The sequence below is a fragment of the Drosophila rhopaloa genome, unplaced genomic scaffold (genome assembly GCF_018152115.1).
Source record: "Drosophila rhopaloa isolate 14029-0021.01 unplaced genomic scaffold, ASM1815211v1 contig_167, whole genome shotgun sequence".
NCBI classification, from domain to species: Eukaryota; Metazoa; Arthropoda; class Insecta; order Diptera; family Drosophilidae; genus Drosophila; species Drosophila rhopaloa.
The window spans coordinates 8,425,758-8,440,203 of NW_025335047.1; the positions used below are offsets into that span (position 1 = coordinate 8,425,758).

At 40.8% G+C, this 14,446-nt stretch overlaps 5 protein-coding genes across 7 annotated transcripts; 1 reads left to right on the forward strand and 4 right to left on the reverse strand.

Annotated features, from left to right (window-relative positions):
- Positions 1–25: 25 nt before the first annotated feature.
- LOC108053898 (pro-corazonin) lies at positions 26–1,048 on the reverse strand. Its single transcript, XM_017136625.2, has 2 exons — positions 776–1,048; positions 26–384 (listed from the first exon to the last, which is right to left on the reverse strand). Exons 1-2 carry the CDS (start codon positions 991–993, stop codon positions 135–137), a joined length of 468 nt encoding a protein of 155 aa, XP_016992114.1. The 5' UTR covers positions 994–1,048; the 3' UTR covers positions 26–134.
- A 495-nt stretch (positions 1,049–1,543) lies between these two features.
- Positions 1,544–6,621, reverse strand: LOC108053896. The gene is made up of 8 exons (XM_044458662.1): positions 5,672–6,621; positions 3,907–4,020; positions 3,640–3,843; positions 3,538–3,582; positions 2,604–3,220; positions 2,425–2,542; positions 2,022–2,178; positions 1,544–1,957 (listed from the first exon to the last, which is right to left on the reverse strand). The coding sequence occupies exons 1-8, from the start codon at positions 6,090–6,092 to the stop codon at positions 1,831–1,833; spliced, it is 1,803 nt and encodes a 600-aa protein (XP_044314597.1). The 5' UTR covers positions 6,093–6,621; the 3' UTR covers positions 1,544–1,830.
- A 573-nt stretch (positions 6,622–7,194) lies between these two features.
- On the reverse strand, positions 7,195–7,779 carry LOC108041929 (DNA-directed RNA polymerase II subunit RPB9). 2 transcript variants are annotated; one of them, XM_017119993.2, is made up of 2 exons: positions 7,729–7,779; positions 7,195–7,674 (listed from the first exon to the last, which is right to left on the reverse strand). In XM_017119993.2, the coding sequence occupies exon 2, from the start codon at positions 7,660–7,662 to the stop codon at positions 7,273–7,275; it is 390 nt and encodes a 129-aa protein (XP_016975482.1). In that variant the 5' UTR covers positions 7,663–7,674; positions 7,729–7,779; the 3' UTR covers positions 7,195–7,272. The 2 variants fall into 2 exon arrangements, with proteins under 2 accessions (XP_016975482.1, XP_016975483.1); XM_017119994.2 differs by having other exon boundaries at positions 7,195–7,667; positions 7,729–7,771.
- Positions 7,780–8,041: 262 nt separating this feature from the next.
- LOC108041932 (protein suppressor of hairy wing) lies at positions 8,042–12,241 on the forward strand. Its single transcript, XM_017119998.2, has 7 exons — positions 8,042–8,129; positions 8,672–9,526; positions 9,588–10,015; positions 10,071–10,203; positions 10,282–10,472; positions 10,542–10,666; positions 10,725–12,241. Exons 2-7 carry the CDS (start codon positions 8,687–8,689, stop codon positions 11,801–11,803), a joined length of 2,796 nt encoding a protein of 931 aa, XP_016975487.1. The 5' UTR covers positions 8,042–8,129; positions 8,672–8,686; the 3' UTR covers positions 11,804–12,241.
- Positions 12,242–12,303: 62 nt separating this feature from the next.
- Positions 12,304–14,376, reverse strand: LOC108041930 (TRAF3-interacting protein 1). Of its 2 annotated transcripts, XM_017119996.2 has the most exons (4): positions 13,949–14,376; positions 13,753–13,892; positions 13,327–13,701; positions 12,304–13,266 (listed from the first exon to the last, which is right to left on the reverse strand). In XM_017119996.2, exons 1-4 carry the CDS (start codon positions 14,085–14,087, stop codon positions 12,304–12,306), a joined length of 1,617 nt encoding a protein of 538 aa, XP_016975485.1. In that variant the 5' UTR covers positions 14,088–14,376. The 2 variants fall into 2 exon arrangements, with proteins under 2 accessions (XP_016975485.1, XP_016975484.1); XM_017119995.2 differs by having other exon boundaries at positions 13,327–13,892.
- Positions 14,377–14,446: the final 70 nt, after the last annotated feature.

Below are 14,446 nucleotides of genomic sequence, written 5' to 3' on the forward strand. Positions count from 1 at the left end.
ATTAAAGACATTTAAGATATTCATAAAAGCCTCCGTTTAATTTAACATTTACAACAATTTTTTTTTACATTTTTGTAGCATTTTTTGCTAGTTTAACTATAGTGTTCTCATTCAATAGACTCCAGAGATTATATCTAATGTTTTCCGAACAAATTAGGTTCGGCAGAAGCTCCACCAGTTGCACTCAGTTCATCAAGCAGTTCGTTCGACTGACGATGCCTATTCGGGATATTGGCATTTGAGTATAAAACATTTTCATTATTTAGGTTGTTTAGTCTGGGATGAGGGTTGCTCTCAGGTTCCGCATCAGCTCGGTTGGCATTAAAGTCCGCTCCCGGGGCACAATTTCGACTAATCAATGATCTCTGGAGTTGCGACAGACACCTGAGAGAAAAAATACAAAAATTATCTTTAATTATTTTTTAATCGATATTTTTATGTTAAACTATTAAATGAAGCTATTACAAAATCTTTACATATTGTTATTTTTGAATGTAAGATTCTGCTGGCTTAAAAATTACTTGAAAATCTCTTTACATTAACAAAGTTCAGATGTATTGAAAACTTAAAAACTTTAGAACTTTTAAACCAATAAATTAATACTTAATTGTTTTACGATATTTCCAGTGAGAGCTTTTTATACTGAATAGGTAAAAAAATATATTTGAATTTAAATTTAAAAAAAAACTTTTAAATTAGCAAAAACTTGATTAATACAAAAAATTATTTATGCAAGGTGTTGGTGATAGTTCACTTTGACCTATATAAAGCTCACCGCTCCAGTTTACGCTCACTGCTCCAATCCTGCAGATCGTACAGATCCGTGAATCCCAGCTCGTTGCTTCGATGGAAATGGCCGTTTGCCAGGAGCGGTGATGCAGGACTCAGAGCCCTTTTGCCATTTGTCCAGCCGCGGGAGTACTGAAAGGTCTGGCCCATGCAAGCCATGGACAAGGTGAAGAGGAAGAGTGGCAGCAGCAGGAGGCGCAACATGTTTCTCCAGAAGTTAGTCAGGTTTTCAGGACTCTCGATTGGAATAGGGTCCTTTCGCGTTCAAACCACAACTGCGTCTGAGATTTTGATGCTCCTCGCCGGGCTTTTATATGAGTGTTCGGCCGTAAAACATAGATGCCAAAGGATGCGTGATGTCTTTCAGCCAGAATCCTTGCTTCGATGCCCCCAGAAACACACACTTACGCAGATTAACCGGGGATTATTAGCACCCAATTGTTTCAAGCTCCCACATATGGCCACGCCCACTACCCCTGCCCCTGCCACCGCCCACATTGGGCCAGCTGGCTGCTCAAACTGAATGCATTTGCTGATTGGAAAACTACCACTTTCACCACGAAAAAAAACAAGAGGCGGGGTACAGAAGGAAAAGGCTTAAACTAAAAATACTCTGGCCGAAAAAAGTAATTTGCGCCCATTGCCGGAGGGAGTGAAGTGTCCGAATCGGAGTTGGCTCACCTTTTCATTGCCCCAGGTAATTGATTCTACGGGGATTTACCAAAAATAGCACATGTATGGAAATAAAAACTCATTTTCAAGCAAAGGATTTTAATTAAGTTATAGACTAGTTCTTTGCATTGTTAATAACAAGGAATTAAACTCAAGTTTTTATCGACCTTTACAATTATTATACATTTTTTGCATACTGTAGGAGTGATTTTAAGCTCCTATATTTCAGAGCACATCTGGAAGTACATTAACTTATGTAGATCTCTTGCAATTATTTACAAAATATAAACATTGTTTATAAATATACAAAAATATACAATTTATATTATAAATATAAAAAATATATAACACGGTCTGACATTAATTACACTATAGACTAGTTATTTCGCTATCGGGTAAATTTGCTCGATTGGCACCATTTGCACCATTCTGTTCCAGTTCCACGGCACTCTTTTCCTCATTGGCCTTTCGACGCTTCAGAAGGAAATAGCACACACTACGGTTTAAAAGAGTGTTTAATTGGCATCCAAAAGGGGTAAAATTAGTATTGAAATACTTACACAAAGACCAACACATTGGGAATATAGAAGATTTCGCCAAACAGCCAAATGGCACCTGGGAATGAGTCAACCGTACTTTTGTAGATCTCACTGAAGATGGGCGGGAAAATAAACTGGGCAATTGGCTCACTGATGCCAAAGATTGAGTACATTTTGCCTGAAATTAAACAATAATTTAAGTTAATATAACTTCTAAGCAGTTAAGAAAAAATTTAATCTTATGACATTAAAATATGAAAAATCTGAAGGTTATGTTTCTTAGAAAAGGTATCTATAAAGTTAAAATTTATTACTTATTTAAACAGGCTTTACTGTTTAGTAATTAGTATATCTGCAATAGGTACTTTAGGTGATCTTAAGATTATAATTTCAACAGATAATTTTTAAATCATTATTGACTTACTCAGTTCATCGCCTGCCACGATGCTGGAACCGATGGTCTTGATGGCTATCACTCGCAAACTGACGAACATGTCCACCACTCCAGCCACGTAAAACGAGGTAGTGGTGCTGGAGAAAGCCTGCCAAAATCAAAACATAATTAGTTTAAGATCTTAATCTACATCCCATTTAATTACTCACAAAAAGCACTCGGGAACAGACAATGGACAAAGCGGAGAGCATTCCGATCATGGAGTCGGAGACTTTGAGCAGCTTGCTCAGAATGGCGGTGCCAATAAATGTGCCCACCAGGGCAGCACCACTGGACAAGGTCAGGTATATGCTGAAGTCGTTGCCATTCCAGGCGAGCTTCTTGAGGGTGAACCGGTACCAGTAGTCGTTCTCCCCGGAAGTGGGACCCACGGTCAGGAAGTAGGCACACAGCAGGAGGATCAGCAGCATGCGTCCGTTGTTTGGTCGCTTGATCAGCGGAAAACGGATGCAGTCCAGCACCAAGGTGGGATCGAACAGTTCCTTCAACAGGGATCGTTTCGGAGGCACCACCTCCACTTTCGGCTCCATATGTGGAGTAAGCTGGAAGTTAACGTTCTTGTTTCCCTGCTGTTCATCGATGTTCGTGGTCTCGTAGGCCATGTTATCCGTACCCCGCTTTGGTGGCAAAGTAGTGGGCAGAGGTGGTGGCTCATTTGGCTGGGCGCCGTTTGTGGCAGTTGTGGGAGTGGTCTTCACCTCTTTTATGAAGAAAATAATGTAAAATATCGCAATCAGCTGGAAAACTATAGCTGTCGCAAAGGACCCTGAAAAAGAAATTTAAAAGAAATCAGTTTTCAGCCTAAACTATGAAACAATATGGTAATCTTATAAGAAATGAATAAACTACTCTATTGGCTTATAGAAAATGCCACAAACAAAACTTATTATTAATATAAATTTTTATATTTAAACTAAATAAGTTGTCCAATTCCAAATGATCAGCCACAACAACAAGAATTATTAAAACGTTTTTACGCAGATGTTAAAATTTAAGTACGAACGAAATGGTTTCTAAATATCTGGTGAAATATTTATGGTGCTAGGTCATAATTTTTAACAGCCCTAAGCAAATGATACTCACATGTATAGCCCAAGGTGGTGAAGAGAACTCCACTAATCGGTTGACCTACGAAAGAAATCATTTAAATTTCTTTTCAAACCATAATTCGACGACTAAAAATACCTATAAATGGAACTCCAGTGACGAACATAGCAAAGATGCCAAAGCGGAAAACTCGGTCCTCCTCGGGAGTGGCAATGGTGATGTAACTATAAATGGCCATCAGACAGAAGGTCAATCCACCGAAAAGAGCCGGAACGATGGCCTCACAGTAAGCACCAAACTCCATGGGCAGCGAATCGAAAAAAATTGAAGAGATGATTTGACCTAAAACAGTTCAATATTTATTAAATTAATAATGTATCTTTTATTGGAAGTTAAACTACTCACATGTAAAGGATAGTGCCTCTCCGATGATAGGCATTATCATACAGGGTTTACGTTTGTTGTACCGATCTGCCCATCCTCCGGCGAATAGGAGCACAATCAGTGGGAAAATGGCAGCTGTTTTATACATATTATACATATAGTAATTTTTTTATTAATAATCGAGTTTGAATATATTTAGAATAATTTACTATATGCGAAAGTAATAATTTTTGGCACATTTCGACGCACTGTTTAGAATATAAAACTGGATTTGGCGTGCTAAAATATTTAACAAAAATAACTCGTTCTTGAAAATAATCTGTTTAATAAAAGCAAGCTCACATTTTATTAATAATTTATACCTTTAATTAACTATTGTATGGTATAGCTTGATAAAAAGGACTACTCAATCGTTGTTCAAAGTTAAAATATAAAAAAAGTTTCATAAGTGATAAATATGAGTAATTAAATTATATTTATTCAGATTCTAAATTTAATCTCTTAAATCTTCAACACTAAATTAGTTGGATTATAATTCAAACTTAAAGTTATCTTCATAAGTTATCTTCTTTATTTATAACTTGATAATTGTATTATTAAATTATTGTTCATCTTAATGAGCCACTTTTAAATCCTATTGTTTGTTATTCCCAATAATACAATCAATTCGAGTATTGAGAGTTCTTGAAGATGATTTAAAGGTTTGACGGTAAAAAATTGTGTTTTTATTAGAACTTGTTATCACAATAAAATAATATCAAACGAAAGCATGCATTTAAACTACAAAAGCCTTGAATAGTTATACTATAAAATTACAACATGGAATTTATGACATGACGCTTTAATTATTTTAAGTCTCAATTATCGATCTCTGATGCAATGCATTTTAATGAACCTGGCGTTTGTTAGAGTTATTAAACAAGAAGACGTTCTCTGCCACAGAGAACCGGAATTCCGCGTATCTCTATGCAAATGACATTTTCGGATGGCGTTGTTGCTAAATTGGGAATATAAAATATTATCTATGGTTCGAATGAAAATGCCATGACAATGGCAGTGAACCCACGAAAGTCACTCAAAACACATCGATGTAAGGAACAGGTTTGGAGCGATTACATTTACTATCCAGCCACTAGGCTAAGGCCTTTAAAAGCGGCTCTAAATTAATCACCCAACAATATAATAGGGGAATTTTTGTTAGCACCATCAGAAGGCGAAAGAGAACTCATGAGCGAATCAATTAAAGAAGGTAATTAGATGTTCGGATAACCGCTAATTTCCAACGACATCCATCAAAAGACATAGATTCTTTTCTTAAAAAAAACATACACAGGAAGAAATACAACAAATAAAGAAAACGATTTTTAAAAAGTACATTGGTCATCTAATCATCTAATTTTGACTTTTTTTGTAAATTTAAAAAAAGTGTAGACTTATATAAAAATGAATTGATTACATTAAAATCTTTAAATATAATTCTGCATTGATATGTATTCTATTTTTACACTGATATGCAATTATAATCAACCTTTAATTGCTATATTTGGCCAATCATTGAATCATTGTTAAAATAATATTCAATTGTTTTTTCCGGTGCACCCAGCATTTGGACATAAATCCCAAGGGGTAGGCGAGATTTAATATGCAGAGGAGTTGAGATGCGAAAAGAATTCGAGTTTTAATTTAAGCACAAACCTGAAATTTAAGCAATGCTAATGCCAAACCCCAAGCGCGTATATTTAATGAACGACTCGTGTTATGTATATGATATATGTGAGTATTTTACCCATCGGAGCACGTTTGCCGGAGACATCTGCAGCGAGGATCTGGGCCTCGAGTTCCGCCTTGCAGACCGTATAGTTGAACCCTGTGGCTCCGATCACCAGGCCAGCCAGATCCGGAGTGGCGCCCTGGGTGGTGTTCTCAAAGTCGAAATCATCGCATTCGATGCCCAGCTCCGATTTGTCCAGCATCGTGTCACAGACCATCTTGTTGTATCCCAGATTCACTCGACACGCCTTGTCCAATGGGAAATTCTGCATAGCCACCGCATTGAACACGGAGGCCATGAAGTAGAAAAAGAAGAAGGGCTCGATGACCAGATAGTGGCGATAGCGCCACAATTTCTGGAAGTAGTTGAGCTTGGGCTCCGGATCCATTCCATTTCCATTGCCCGCCGTTTCCACCGACGACCTTGGCTTTGCCATTTTTTTTTTTAATAGCACTTGCTGATTCCCCTTAACTTTTTTTATTCGATTCGGAGATAGCTCTAGCACATTTCAGCGATTTGATCAACACGTCGCACCAAGTTCTAAGCTCAGACTAAACTTAGCGACGACTTCGGATCGGGCCAAGTCCACTCAAATGGCCAGCCGCTTGATACGCACAAGAAACTTGTTCAATCATTTCTTCGCTGCTTTCGGTTGTTTTTTGTGTTTGTCAGCTTCGATTAGAGCAGAACAATGATAAATATGAAGAATTGTCACTGGGTTGACATGTGCTCCGGCGAGATTCATTTCCCGCTCAGTTACATTTACAGTGGATATCGCATAATAATTTTTATAAAGTAAAGAAACGTGTAAATCAACTTTATCTCAAGAATACTCGAAATTCATGTTTGAAATTTTTAAACTCTCTGCGATTTATAAAATAAATAATGGTTTTATAATATATATCGTAGAAATTCGGAACAATGCTTCATGAACGTCATACATATGAAATCAGGTTTTAAAGTTTATTACGCTTAAATATGTGCCGAAACCTGCTAAACTCTTTAAAAACTTATTTTTTATTATACATGAATGTTTCCGCATGCAAAAAACAATCAAAACTTAAACAAAAAAAAATAGTTTTAGATTCGCTTAAAAAACTGAGTTTTTCATAGTTTATTGGCACGCATTAGAATGATCGTCTTAACTGATATTTACTTTAAATGGTTTTCTCTACTACTGCTGTCGTACACAGAAAAAATCAGCTCGATATCGAATTGAAATACACAGCTTTAATTTTAATTAAACTTGTTTTATAATTTAAGATTAAAATTGGATGCAACACTTAAGAATGATATTGGATGGTTTCGTCTATTGATAAAGTAAGATTTTATAGCTATTGCCTCTGCTAACAAAAGATCCGGTTACTTTTTCTTATTATTTTGTCAACAAATAGAAATGTACTAGAAATTTGTCACAAATCAAAAATAATATGTAAAACTGTCAAGGTGATAGTCACTGCTATCGTATAAATTTTTCTTTCTCTGTGGTTGTATTTCATTGAGCGGCAATCGACTGTTGATCAATAAATGAGATGAGATTTACGATTGCAAAGTGTCGCTATATTGGTTTTATTACTTAGGGCTACAATTACAGGCGGTGGGCACAACATCCGCACCTACTCTGTCCATCGGTGGGTGCAGTTCTGGTTGGTGCAGACGTAGTACAGTCTCATCTCCTCCTCGGCGCGACGTGTTTGTGCCTGGAAAAAGACCGCCTCCCGGTGGGAGCACTTGGGACACGCGTGGTCCTCCGTGCGCGGCAACGTGGGATCCGATATCACGTCCGGCACAATGTGCGTCAGTTCGTCGATTTCGTGCATGATCTTGTTCACGTAGATGCAATTGGAATCCGCCTCCTGCTTGTAATCGCAATTCCGGCAGGCGTACAGCAGGATCTTATTCTCCTTGTCCTCCTTGGGATACAACATGTTGTTGCACTCCTGGCAGAAACGAATGCCCACGAATCCGGGTCCCTCCGTGTGTGCAGCATCAAAGGCAGTCGTCATGGTGTCTATTAACTTTTAATTATTGCTATTTATTGCATTTAAAGCATTTTCCGCATTCTTATTTACCTTTTTACGCGGAAATTAGAGGTAGTGTAACCGTTCTAATTCTGCCGAACTATACCATAAAACATAGAAAAAATATACCAAAATATAACTGAGACAGTACTTTTTTAAAACTACTGTTTTATGTAGCGCAAGGATTTATATTATTATCAATATCTGATTTTAAAATAAATAGGAAAAAAGACTTATGCTTACTTATTTGCGGCGCCGTTTAAAAAAAAATACAAAACATTTAAAAACGAGAGAATGGTTTAATATTATAGTATATTCCGTATATACTTGAATTCTTTAGTATATTTTTTAAGTTCACTGGTATTTTAAATCGGTGATCGGTCGGCCACACTGCCTTGCCTTTTTATACACAGTGGCTTGTCGTCGTGTTGGAATTTAAAGCATAAAATTAGGTAAATTGTGATTGTTTATCGGCTTTAAGCTCGAAATCCTGTTAAGAACACATTGATTGTTTATACAAAAGAGTGAAGACAATAAGAAAATAGCTAGTGACTTAGCAATTTCCCTTTTTTTTTGTGCCGATCACTGTGACTTTCTTTCATTGCGGAGAGAAGAATTGCAAGGCTAACTAAAAAAATAACCATTTGCCATCACATCATCCTTTAACTGTACAAAAAACATGAAATATTTGAAAAGTATGCAACGGATTTCAGTGTGTATTAGAATTATTTTCAACCCCTTTGAATACAATTTTATTTAAGAAGAAAACTTGTTGCGTTTTCTGTGCGTCAGGGCGGCTGTAGTGCTATCTCAGTCACGCTCTCTCGATCGATCATAAAGAGCCGCCATTTTTTCTTTGCTTCTTTTGGGCGTGTGTTGGTGACGCTGGCAAAATTTGGTTTTTAATAGATCACGTGCCTAAAAGTAGGCTAAAACCGGGGATAATTGATCCTGGAAATATTCCTCGATCATTTCGATTATATCCCAATTTCAGGCTGTCAATTCCAAGATGAGCGCCTCCAAGGAGGGCAAGGAAAAGAAGGTCAAGATTCTTGGCGTGGAGAATGTTTCGCCACCCAAGGAGAGGCGTCCTGCGACCAGGATGAAGCTCTTGAACGACGTTGGAGCAGGTGCAGATCCTGAGGCCTCGATCACCACATCTAAAAGCCTTACAACTAAGCAGGATAAACGCGGAAGTATCGCGGGATCACGCATTAAAATACTCAATGAGGAAATACTGGCCACTCCAAAGGCGGAAAAAAGAGGCTCCACGAAGAGCACAACTCCAGCCGCCTCCACCGTCAAGATTCTAAATGATAAAAGGGCTCCCAGCGCCACCGCAACGGCTGTGGAAACTGCCAAAATCAAGACCTCGCCTAGTAAACGGAAAAAAATGGATCACTATGTACTCCAGGCTGTAAAAACTGAAAACAGCAAGGTGGTCACGACGGCGATCGAAGAAGATGAGGATACCATTGCTTTTATTTTGGCCGAGGATGAGGAAGTGGTGCCAGGAAGAATTGAGGAAACCAATGGTCAGGAGATCGTCGTGACCGAGGGTGACGAGGACGAAGAAGATGGCGACGAGGATGGGGAGGATTCCAAGGGAATCTCCACCCACGTGGGAAAGATCAAGGAGATCGTGGAGCACGTGTGCGGCAAGTGCTACAAGACCTTTCGACGGGTTCAGAGTCTTAAGAAGCATTTGGAGTTCTGCCGCTACGACAGTGGTTATCATCTGCGCAAAGCGGACATGCTTAAGAACCTGGAAAAGATCGAAAAGGATGCCGTGGTGATGGAAAAGAAGGATATCTGCTTTTGCTGCAGCGAAAGCTACGACACCTTTCATGTGAGTTTGAAAAAATATCTAATAAATAATACTGTTCTTAAAATCTTGCTTCGCTTTACAGCTGGGCCACATCAACTGTCCCGACTGTCCAAAGTCGTTTAAGACGCAGACCAGCTACGAACGTCACATCTTTATTACCCACTCCGAGTTCAGCGATTTCCCGTGCTCTATCTGCAACGCGAACCTGCGCAGTGAGGCCTTGCTTACACTGCACGAGGAGCAGCACAAGTCGCGTGGTAAACCGTACGCCTGCAAGATCTGCGGCAAGGACTTTACGCGCTCCTACCACCTGAAGCGCCATCAGAAGTACTCCTCGTGCTCGTCGAATGAGACCGATACTATGAGCTGTAAGGTATGCGATCGCGTCTTCTATCGCCTGGACAACCTGCGATCGCATCTCAAGCAGCACCTGGGCACGCAGGTGGTAAAGAAGCCGGAGTATATGTGTCACACGTGCAAGAATTGTTTTTACAGTCTGTCCACGCTCAAGTGAGTTTTGTATTTTATTAATAACTCTTTACCTAAAATGGTTTATAACCCGCAGCATTCATATACGCACCCATACTGGAGAGAAACCCTTCGATTGTGATCTTTGCGACAAGAAGTTCTCAGCTTTGGTAGCACTTAAAAAGCATCGACGCTATCACACTGGCGAGAAACCCTACAGTTGCACTGTGGTAAGTCAAGGAGCTCATTATTTTCCAACATTTTTTTCTAGTTAGACGTATTTAATCTAATCTAATCTTTATTTTTAGTGCAACCAAGCCTTTGCCGTCAAGGAGGTGCTCAATCGACATATGAAGCGTCACACTGGAGAGCGTCCACACAAGTGTGAAGAGTGTGGCAAGAGCTTCATCCAGGCCACCCAGCTGCGCACCCATTCCAAGACCCATATTCGCCCCTTTGCCTGTGATCAGTGTGAGGAAAAATTCAAAACAGTAAAACAGTAAGTAATAAAGGTGAGAGATTAATTTTGATCAATTTTTATTAACCTACCGCATTGTTTTTCCCGCAGACTCGAGCGCCATGTGAAGGAACACTCGCGCACAAAGCGTCCCGTCTTTTCCTGCACCGAATGCAAACGGAGCTTCCGCACGACGGCCCTCCTCAAGGAGCATATGGATGAGGGAAAACACAGCCGTAAGTTAAGCCCGATTATAGAAATACATGGAACTTATCTTGATCCTTTCATGTGCAGCCAAACAACAACGGGTCAAGCGCTCGTCCAACAAAATTATGGAGCGAACAGATTGCGCCATTTGCGATAAGAACTTCGACAGCAGCGAAACCCTTCGCAGGCACATTCGCACCGTGCACGAGTGCGATCCAGATGACATTTTCGGCGTTGAACCTCAGACTCCGAAGCGCGCAAAGAAGGTGAAACTGTCTGGAATAGAAGTGGAGGAGGTCGTACCGGTGGCGCTGAATACTTCGGCCGGATCCTTGATTTCCAGTCAAACCGATGGAAACGGCGTGGTGGTCCGAGAATTCTTGGTGGACGAGGGCGATGGCACTGCTCAGACCATTACGCTGGAGAACGAAACCTACACAATTCTGCCTTTGGACGGGGCCATCGAGGGAGAGCAACTGACGGATGAAGCTGCAGTGAAGCCTGAGGGCAAAAAAGATGAGGCGAAGGTCTCGCCGGTGGTCAAAAAGGAGCAGCGCAAATCACTGGCCGCCAGTTTGGCGGCTGCCATTGCTGATAATCTGGAGGAGGCCTCGAGCGAGGAAGATGTCGTAGGTGAAATCCTAACCGAGGAAGACCTACGACTCAAGGAGAACGTGGGAAAGCTAATTGACATGCTGGTGGATCCACCCATCTTGAAGAAATACGGCTGGCCAAATGCCGCCGAGGAAATGGTGCTCTGCAAGGTGATCGAGAACTGTGGTCACGATTTGACCAAAGGTACTGAAAATTACGCTGAACTGGACTATGGCAGCCGGATGCGAGAGTATTGCAAACTGCTCTTCACCGTGGTCATTCATAACGATTCCATCAAGTCGCTCCTCAACAATTTCCCCATCGACGACGTCATCGAATATGTGCTGGGAGATGAGGACTCGGAGGATGTAGGGTTTGGCAAGGATAAAAGGGACGATAAGGAGTCTAACACAGAGGATGATGAAGCAGAGACAATAACAGGCGATGCTGAAAAAGAAACGGTCCCAGCGAAATCAGAAAATAAGACAGCCACTGCGAAAACTGAAAAGGAGTTGAGCACAGAAGATAAGAAAAAAACGATCCCAGCAGAAAACGAAGAAGAAAAGGTTTGACTTGTCAGTCTTAAATGCATTGTGTGATTTGCATGTTATTATAAACTAGGCATGTTTTTCAAAAGTTTCGAAAAAATTTAATAGGAATCGCACAATGTTTAGAATTTAGGCATGTTTTCGAAAAAAGTTTTGAGGAAATTTGTTTATTTAATTCGAGTTAAAATTTTTGCTCGATTTTATATTTTTAAGAAAGCTAGGTTTAAGAACTTCGGTTTCGGTTCAAACACCAAGTGACCTTATAAAAGAAACTTACCGTCTGTTATTGAATTGTTCGATTTAATTACCCAGAAATGATAAAACATTTACAAATCACCCAAAAACAAAAAACCAACAAATGTCATATCAAAGATATTTTGATATTATTATATACATTTATATATATATTTTGAATTTAAAAGTGTACCCAAGCAATAAATGCAAGGCTATTTTTATAAAACTCTTATTAAATATAGTAAACACAAATCTACAAATCTCTTGAATTTCATAAGGAAATCAAATTCTTACTGTTCACTCATCATTTTAAGGATGCGGGCGTTGTTCTGCAGGATCTTGTTGCGACTTTCGTCGACAAGCTCGCGATACTCGGCGATGCTGGCTTCGATTTGCTGCAGCTGGTGTTTCATGGGTTCCGTGGCGGATGCAGTGAGACTTTGCTCCCGTTTTAGTTCCATGGATGCTTGGGTGTAGGTATCACGCCACATAGTGAGCTCCAGTTGCATGGCATCGATGTCCTCGGGTATAAAGTCCAGCAGTTTGCCCAGTGGATTAACTGACTTCGTAAGACTTTGGATAGCATCGCGCAGGTCATTCACCTGACGAGCGGAGCTCTGCCGGGATGCTTGACTTTGTGGGGGCTCAATCTCTGCATTTTGGTGAACCAATTCCTTTTGGGTTTCCAAGATCTGCTGAACCAATCGACCCTGGGCATCTAGCTGACCCTCCAGAGCAGGTTCTTCTGCTCCTCCCCCTTCAACAATGTCATGTGAGTTGGCATCTTCTATGATCACCAGGTTCTCCCCATCATCGTCGAGATCCCCAAATGTTTCTAGTTTAACATTAATCCCAGACATCTTGACCTGATCGTTTGGTTGAAGTACGATTTCCACATTCCGGCGTCGTGGAGCTCCAGGACGTGCGGATGCCGGTCGAGCGGATGGGGGTCTAAGTGAGGTTCTAGGCCGTTGATTGGCTTCCTTCGAGTTTTCCCTGGAGATGGGAATCTCCCGCTTCGCCTCACCGTTGCTAACACTAGAATCCACTGGGGAATTAGTTTCCGACGGCTGCACCGCTGGCTGGGATTGGTTCTCATTGGGGTTCGGTTCCGGTTGCCTATGACTGCCACTAGAGCGGCGACTCCTGCCGGAGGATTTGCGACTCTCTGGCTCTGCTGGAGGAGCCAATGGAGCCGGTGATGCTTCCTGGACAGGTTCTACCGATGGTTCCTTGGGTTTCGCAGGCGATGTCTGTTTAATAATACGGAAAATAATAGATTTTTATTTAATATGTAGATCTCTCATATTTACTTTGACCGATTCCGGCGCTGGATTAGCAGTAACAGTTTCAGGAGCTGCCTGCTTGGCTACTCCTCCAGGCACTGGCGACATGGACATGCTGGGGTTGTCGCTTTCTGTGGAAAACTGCAGCTTGGTCTTAGACTTTAGCTTAACAGGTGAAGGACTTTTTTGCTTGGAATTCTGCCGACTTAATTTAGGGTCATCCTTGGTCACCTTTGACTTCTTCTGGGATGTCTTCTCCTTGTCATTGGGCGATGATCGGGATGCCGTTTCGGTGGCCTTTCGCACCTTTTGCTCCTGGGGCGATATGCGCTTATCTTTTCGGCGCTTTGGATCCTCATCCTTCCCAGCGGGTGAGGGATTCTTGCTCGAGGCTTTAGATTCCTTAGAGGGTTTTGTTATGGCAATTGGTGTTTTGCTATGGGCAATTACCACCTGGTCAACAACGCTGTCCCACTTCAAATTCTTCTCCGCCACACTGGCCATCGCCTGGAGGAGCTCATTGGTAAGCTCCGGCTCCTGGCCAGCAACTATTTTTGAAGTTCGCACTTTCAGGTCAATTTTAGTGCTTAGCTCTGTGGGAAAACAAACAGACTATAATTCAAGGATTCACATTGTAACCAAAACCTACTGATTGCATCGATCATTTTCTGCAGGAATCGTATCTTATCCTCCCGACTAACTATGTTCTCAAAAGTCTGCTCCTCCGGCGTATATAGTCCCTCAAAGTTGCCAGTTTGCTTGATAAACTGCACGAAACGAAGTTTCATTTGGGTTTTTGAATGGCGAATGGGTCAAGGTTAACCACTTACGTTATTGAAAACATCCATTAGGAACCTGAATGGGGGTTTCTTCAGCAGCTTCTCTGTAAGTGGTGGTTTCTTAATATATTTACCCAGAACCTGTTGGGTCACCAGGATAATGGCATCCAGATCTTTGTCCGACATTTTCGTATTTATTCAGAATAAGATGTAGTTTACTAACTTTTGGGCTTTGTTTGTTTGCCCTGCTAAGTTGTCCTGGCAACCGAACAGTAGGACTTCTTTGACTTGACCAACCCTCTGCCACTAAACATACGGGGCAATGGAATTTGGGCAGTTTTAATTATTGAAGTTCGACTGTTATTAAC

What these genes read in the sequence shown, in the direction of transcription:
- LOC108053898 (XM_017136625.2), bottom strand. Translation starts at nt 993, where the DNA reads ATGTTGCGCCTCCTGCTGCTGCCACTCTTCCTCTTCACCTTGTCCATG. An exon ending in AGTGAGCGTAAACTGGAGCG is followed by an intron (nt 385 to 775) that starts GTGAGCTTTATA and finishes TTTTTCTCTCAG; the next exon opens with GTGTCTGTCGCAACTCCAGA.
- LOC108053896 (XM_044458662.1), bottom strand. Translation starts at nt 6,092, where the DNA reads ATGGCAAAGCCAAGGTCGTCGGTGGAAACGGCGGGCAATGGAAATGGA. An exon ending in AGAGGCACTATCCTTTACAT is followed by an intron (nt 3,844 to 3,906) that starts GTGAGTAGTTTA and finishes GAACTGTTTTAG; the next exon opens with GTCAAATCATCTCTTCAATT. An exon ending in CGTGGCAGGCGATGAACTGA is followed by an intron (nt 2,179 to 2,424) that starts GTAAGTCAATAA and finishes GTTTAATTTCAG; the next exon opens with GCAAAATGTACTCAATCTTT.
- LOC108041929 (XM_017119993.2), bottom strand. Translation starts at nt 7,662, where the DNA reads ATGACGACTGCCTTTGATGCTGCACACACGGAGGGACCCGGATTCGTG.
- LOC108041932 (XM_017119998.2), top strand. Translation starts at nt 8,687, where the DNA reads ATGAGCGCCTCCAAGGAGGGCAAGGAAAAGAAGGTCAAGATTCTTGGC. An exon ending in AACCCTACAGTTGCACTGTG is followed by an intron (nt 10,204 to 10,281) that starts GTAAGTCAAGGA and finishes CTTTATTTTTAG; the next exon opens with TGCAACCAAGCCTTTGCCGT. An exon ending in AAATTCAAAACAGTAAAACA is followed by an intron (nt 10,473 to 10,541) that starts GTAAGTAATAAA and finishes TTTTTCCCGCAG; the next exon opens with ACTCGAGCGCCATGTGAAGG.
- LOC108041930 (XM_017119995.2), bottom strand. Translation starts at nt 14,087, where the DNA reads ATGAAACTTCGTTTCGTGCAGTTTATCAAGCAAACTGGCAACTTTGAG. An exon ending in GAAAATGATCGATGCAATCA is followed by an intron (nt 13,893 to 13,948) that starts GTAGGTTTTGGT and finishes GTTTTCCCACAG; the next exon opens with AGCTAAGCACTAAAATTGAC. An exon ending in CAGCGCCGGAATCGGTCAAA is followed by an intron (nt 13,267 to 13,326) that starts GTAAATATGAGA and finishes ATTATTAAACAG; the next exon opens with ACATCGCCTGCGAAACCCAA.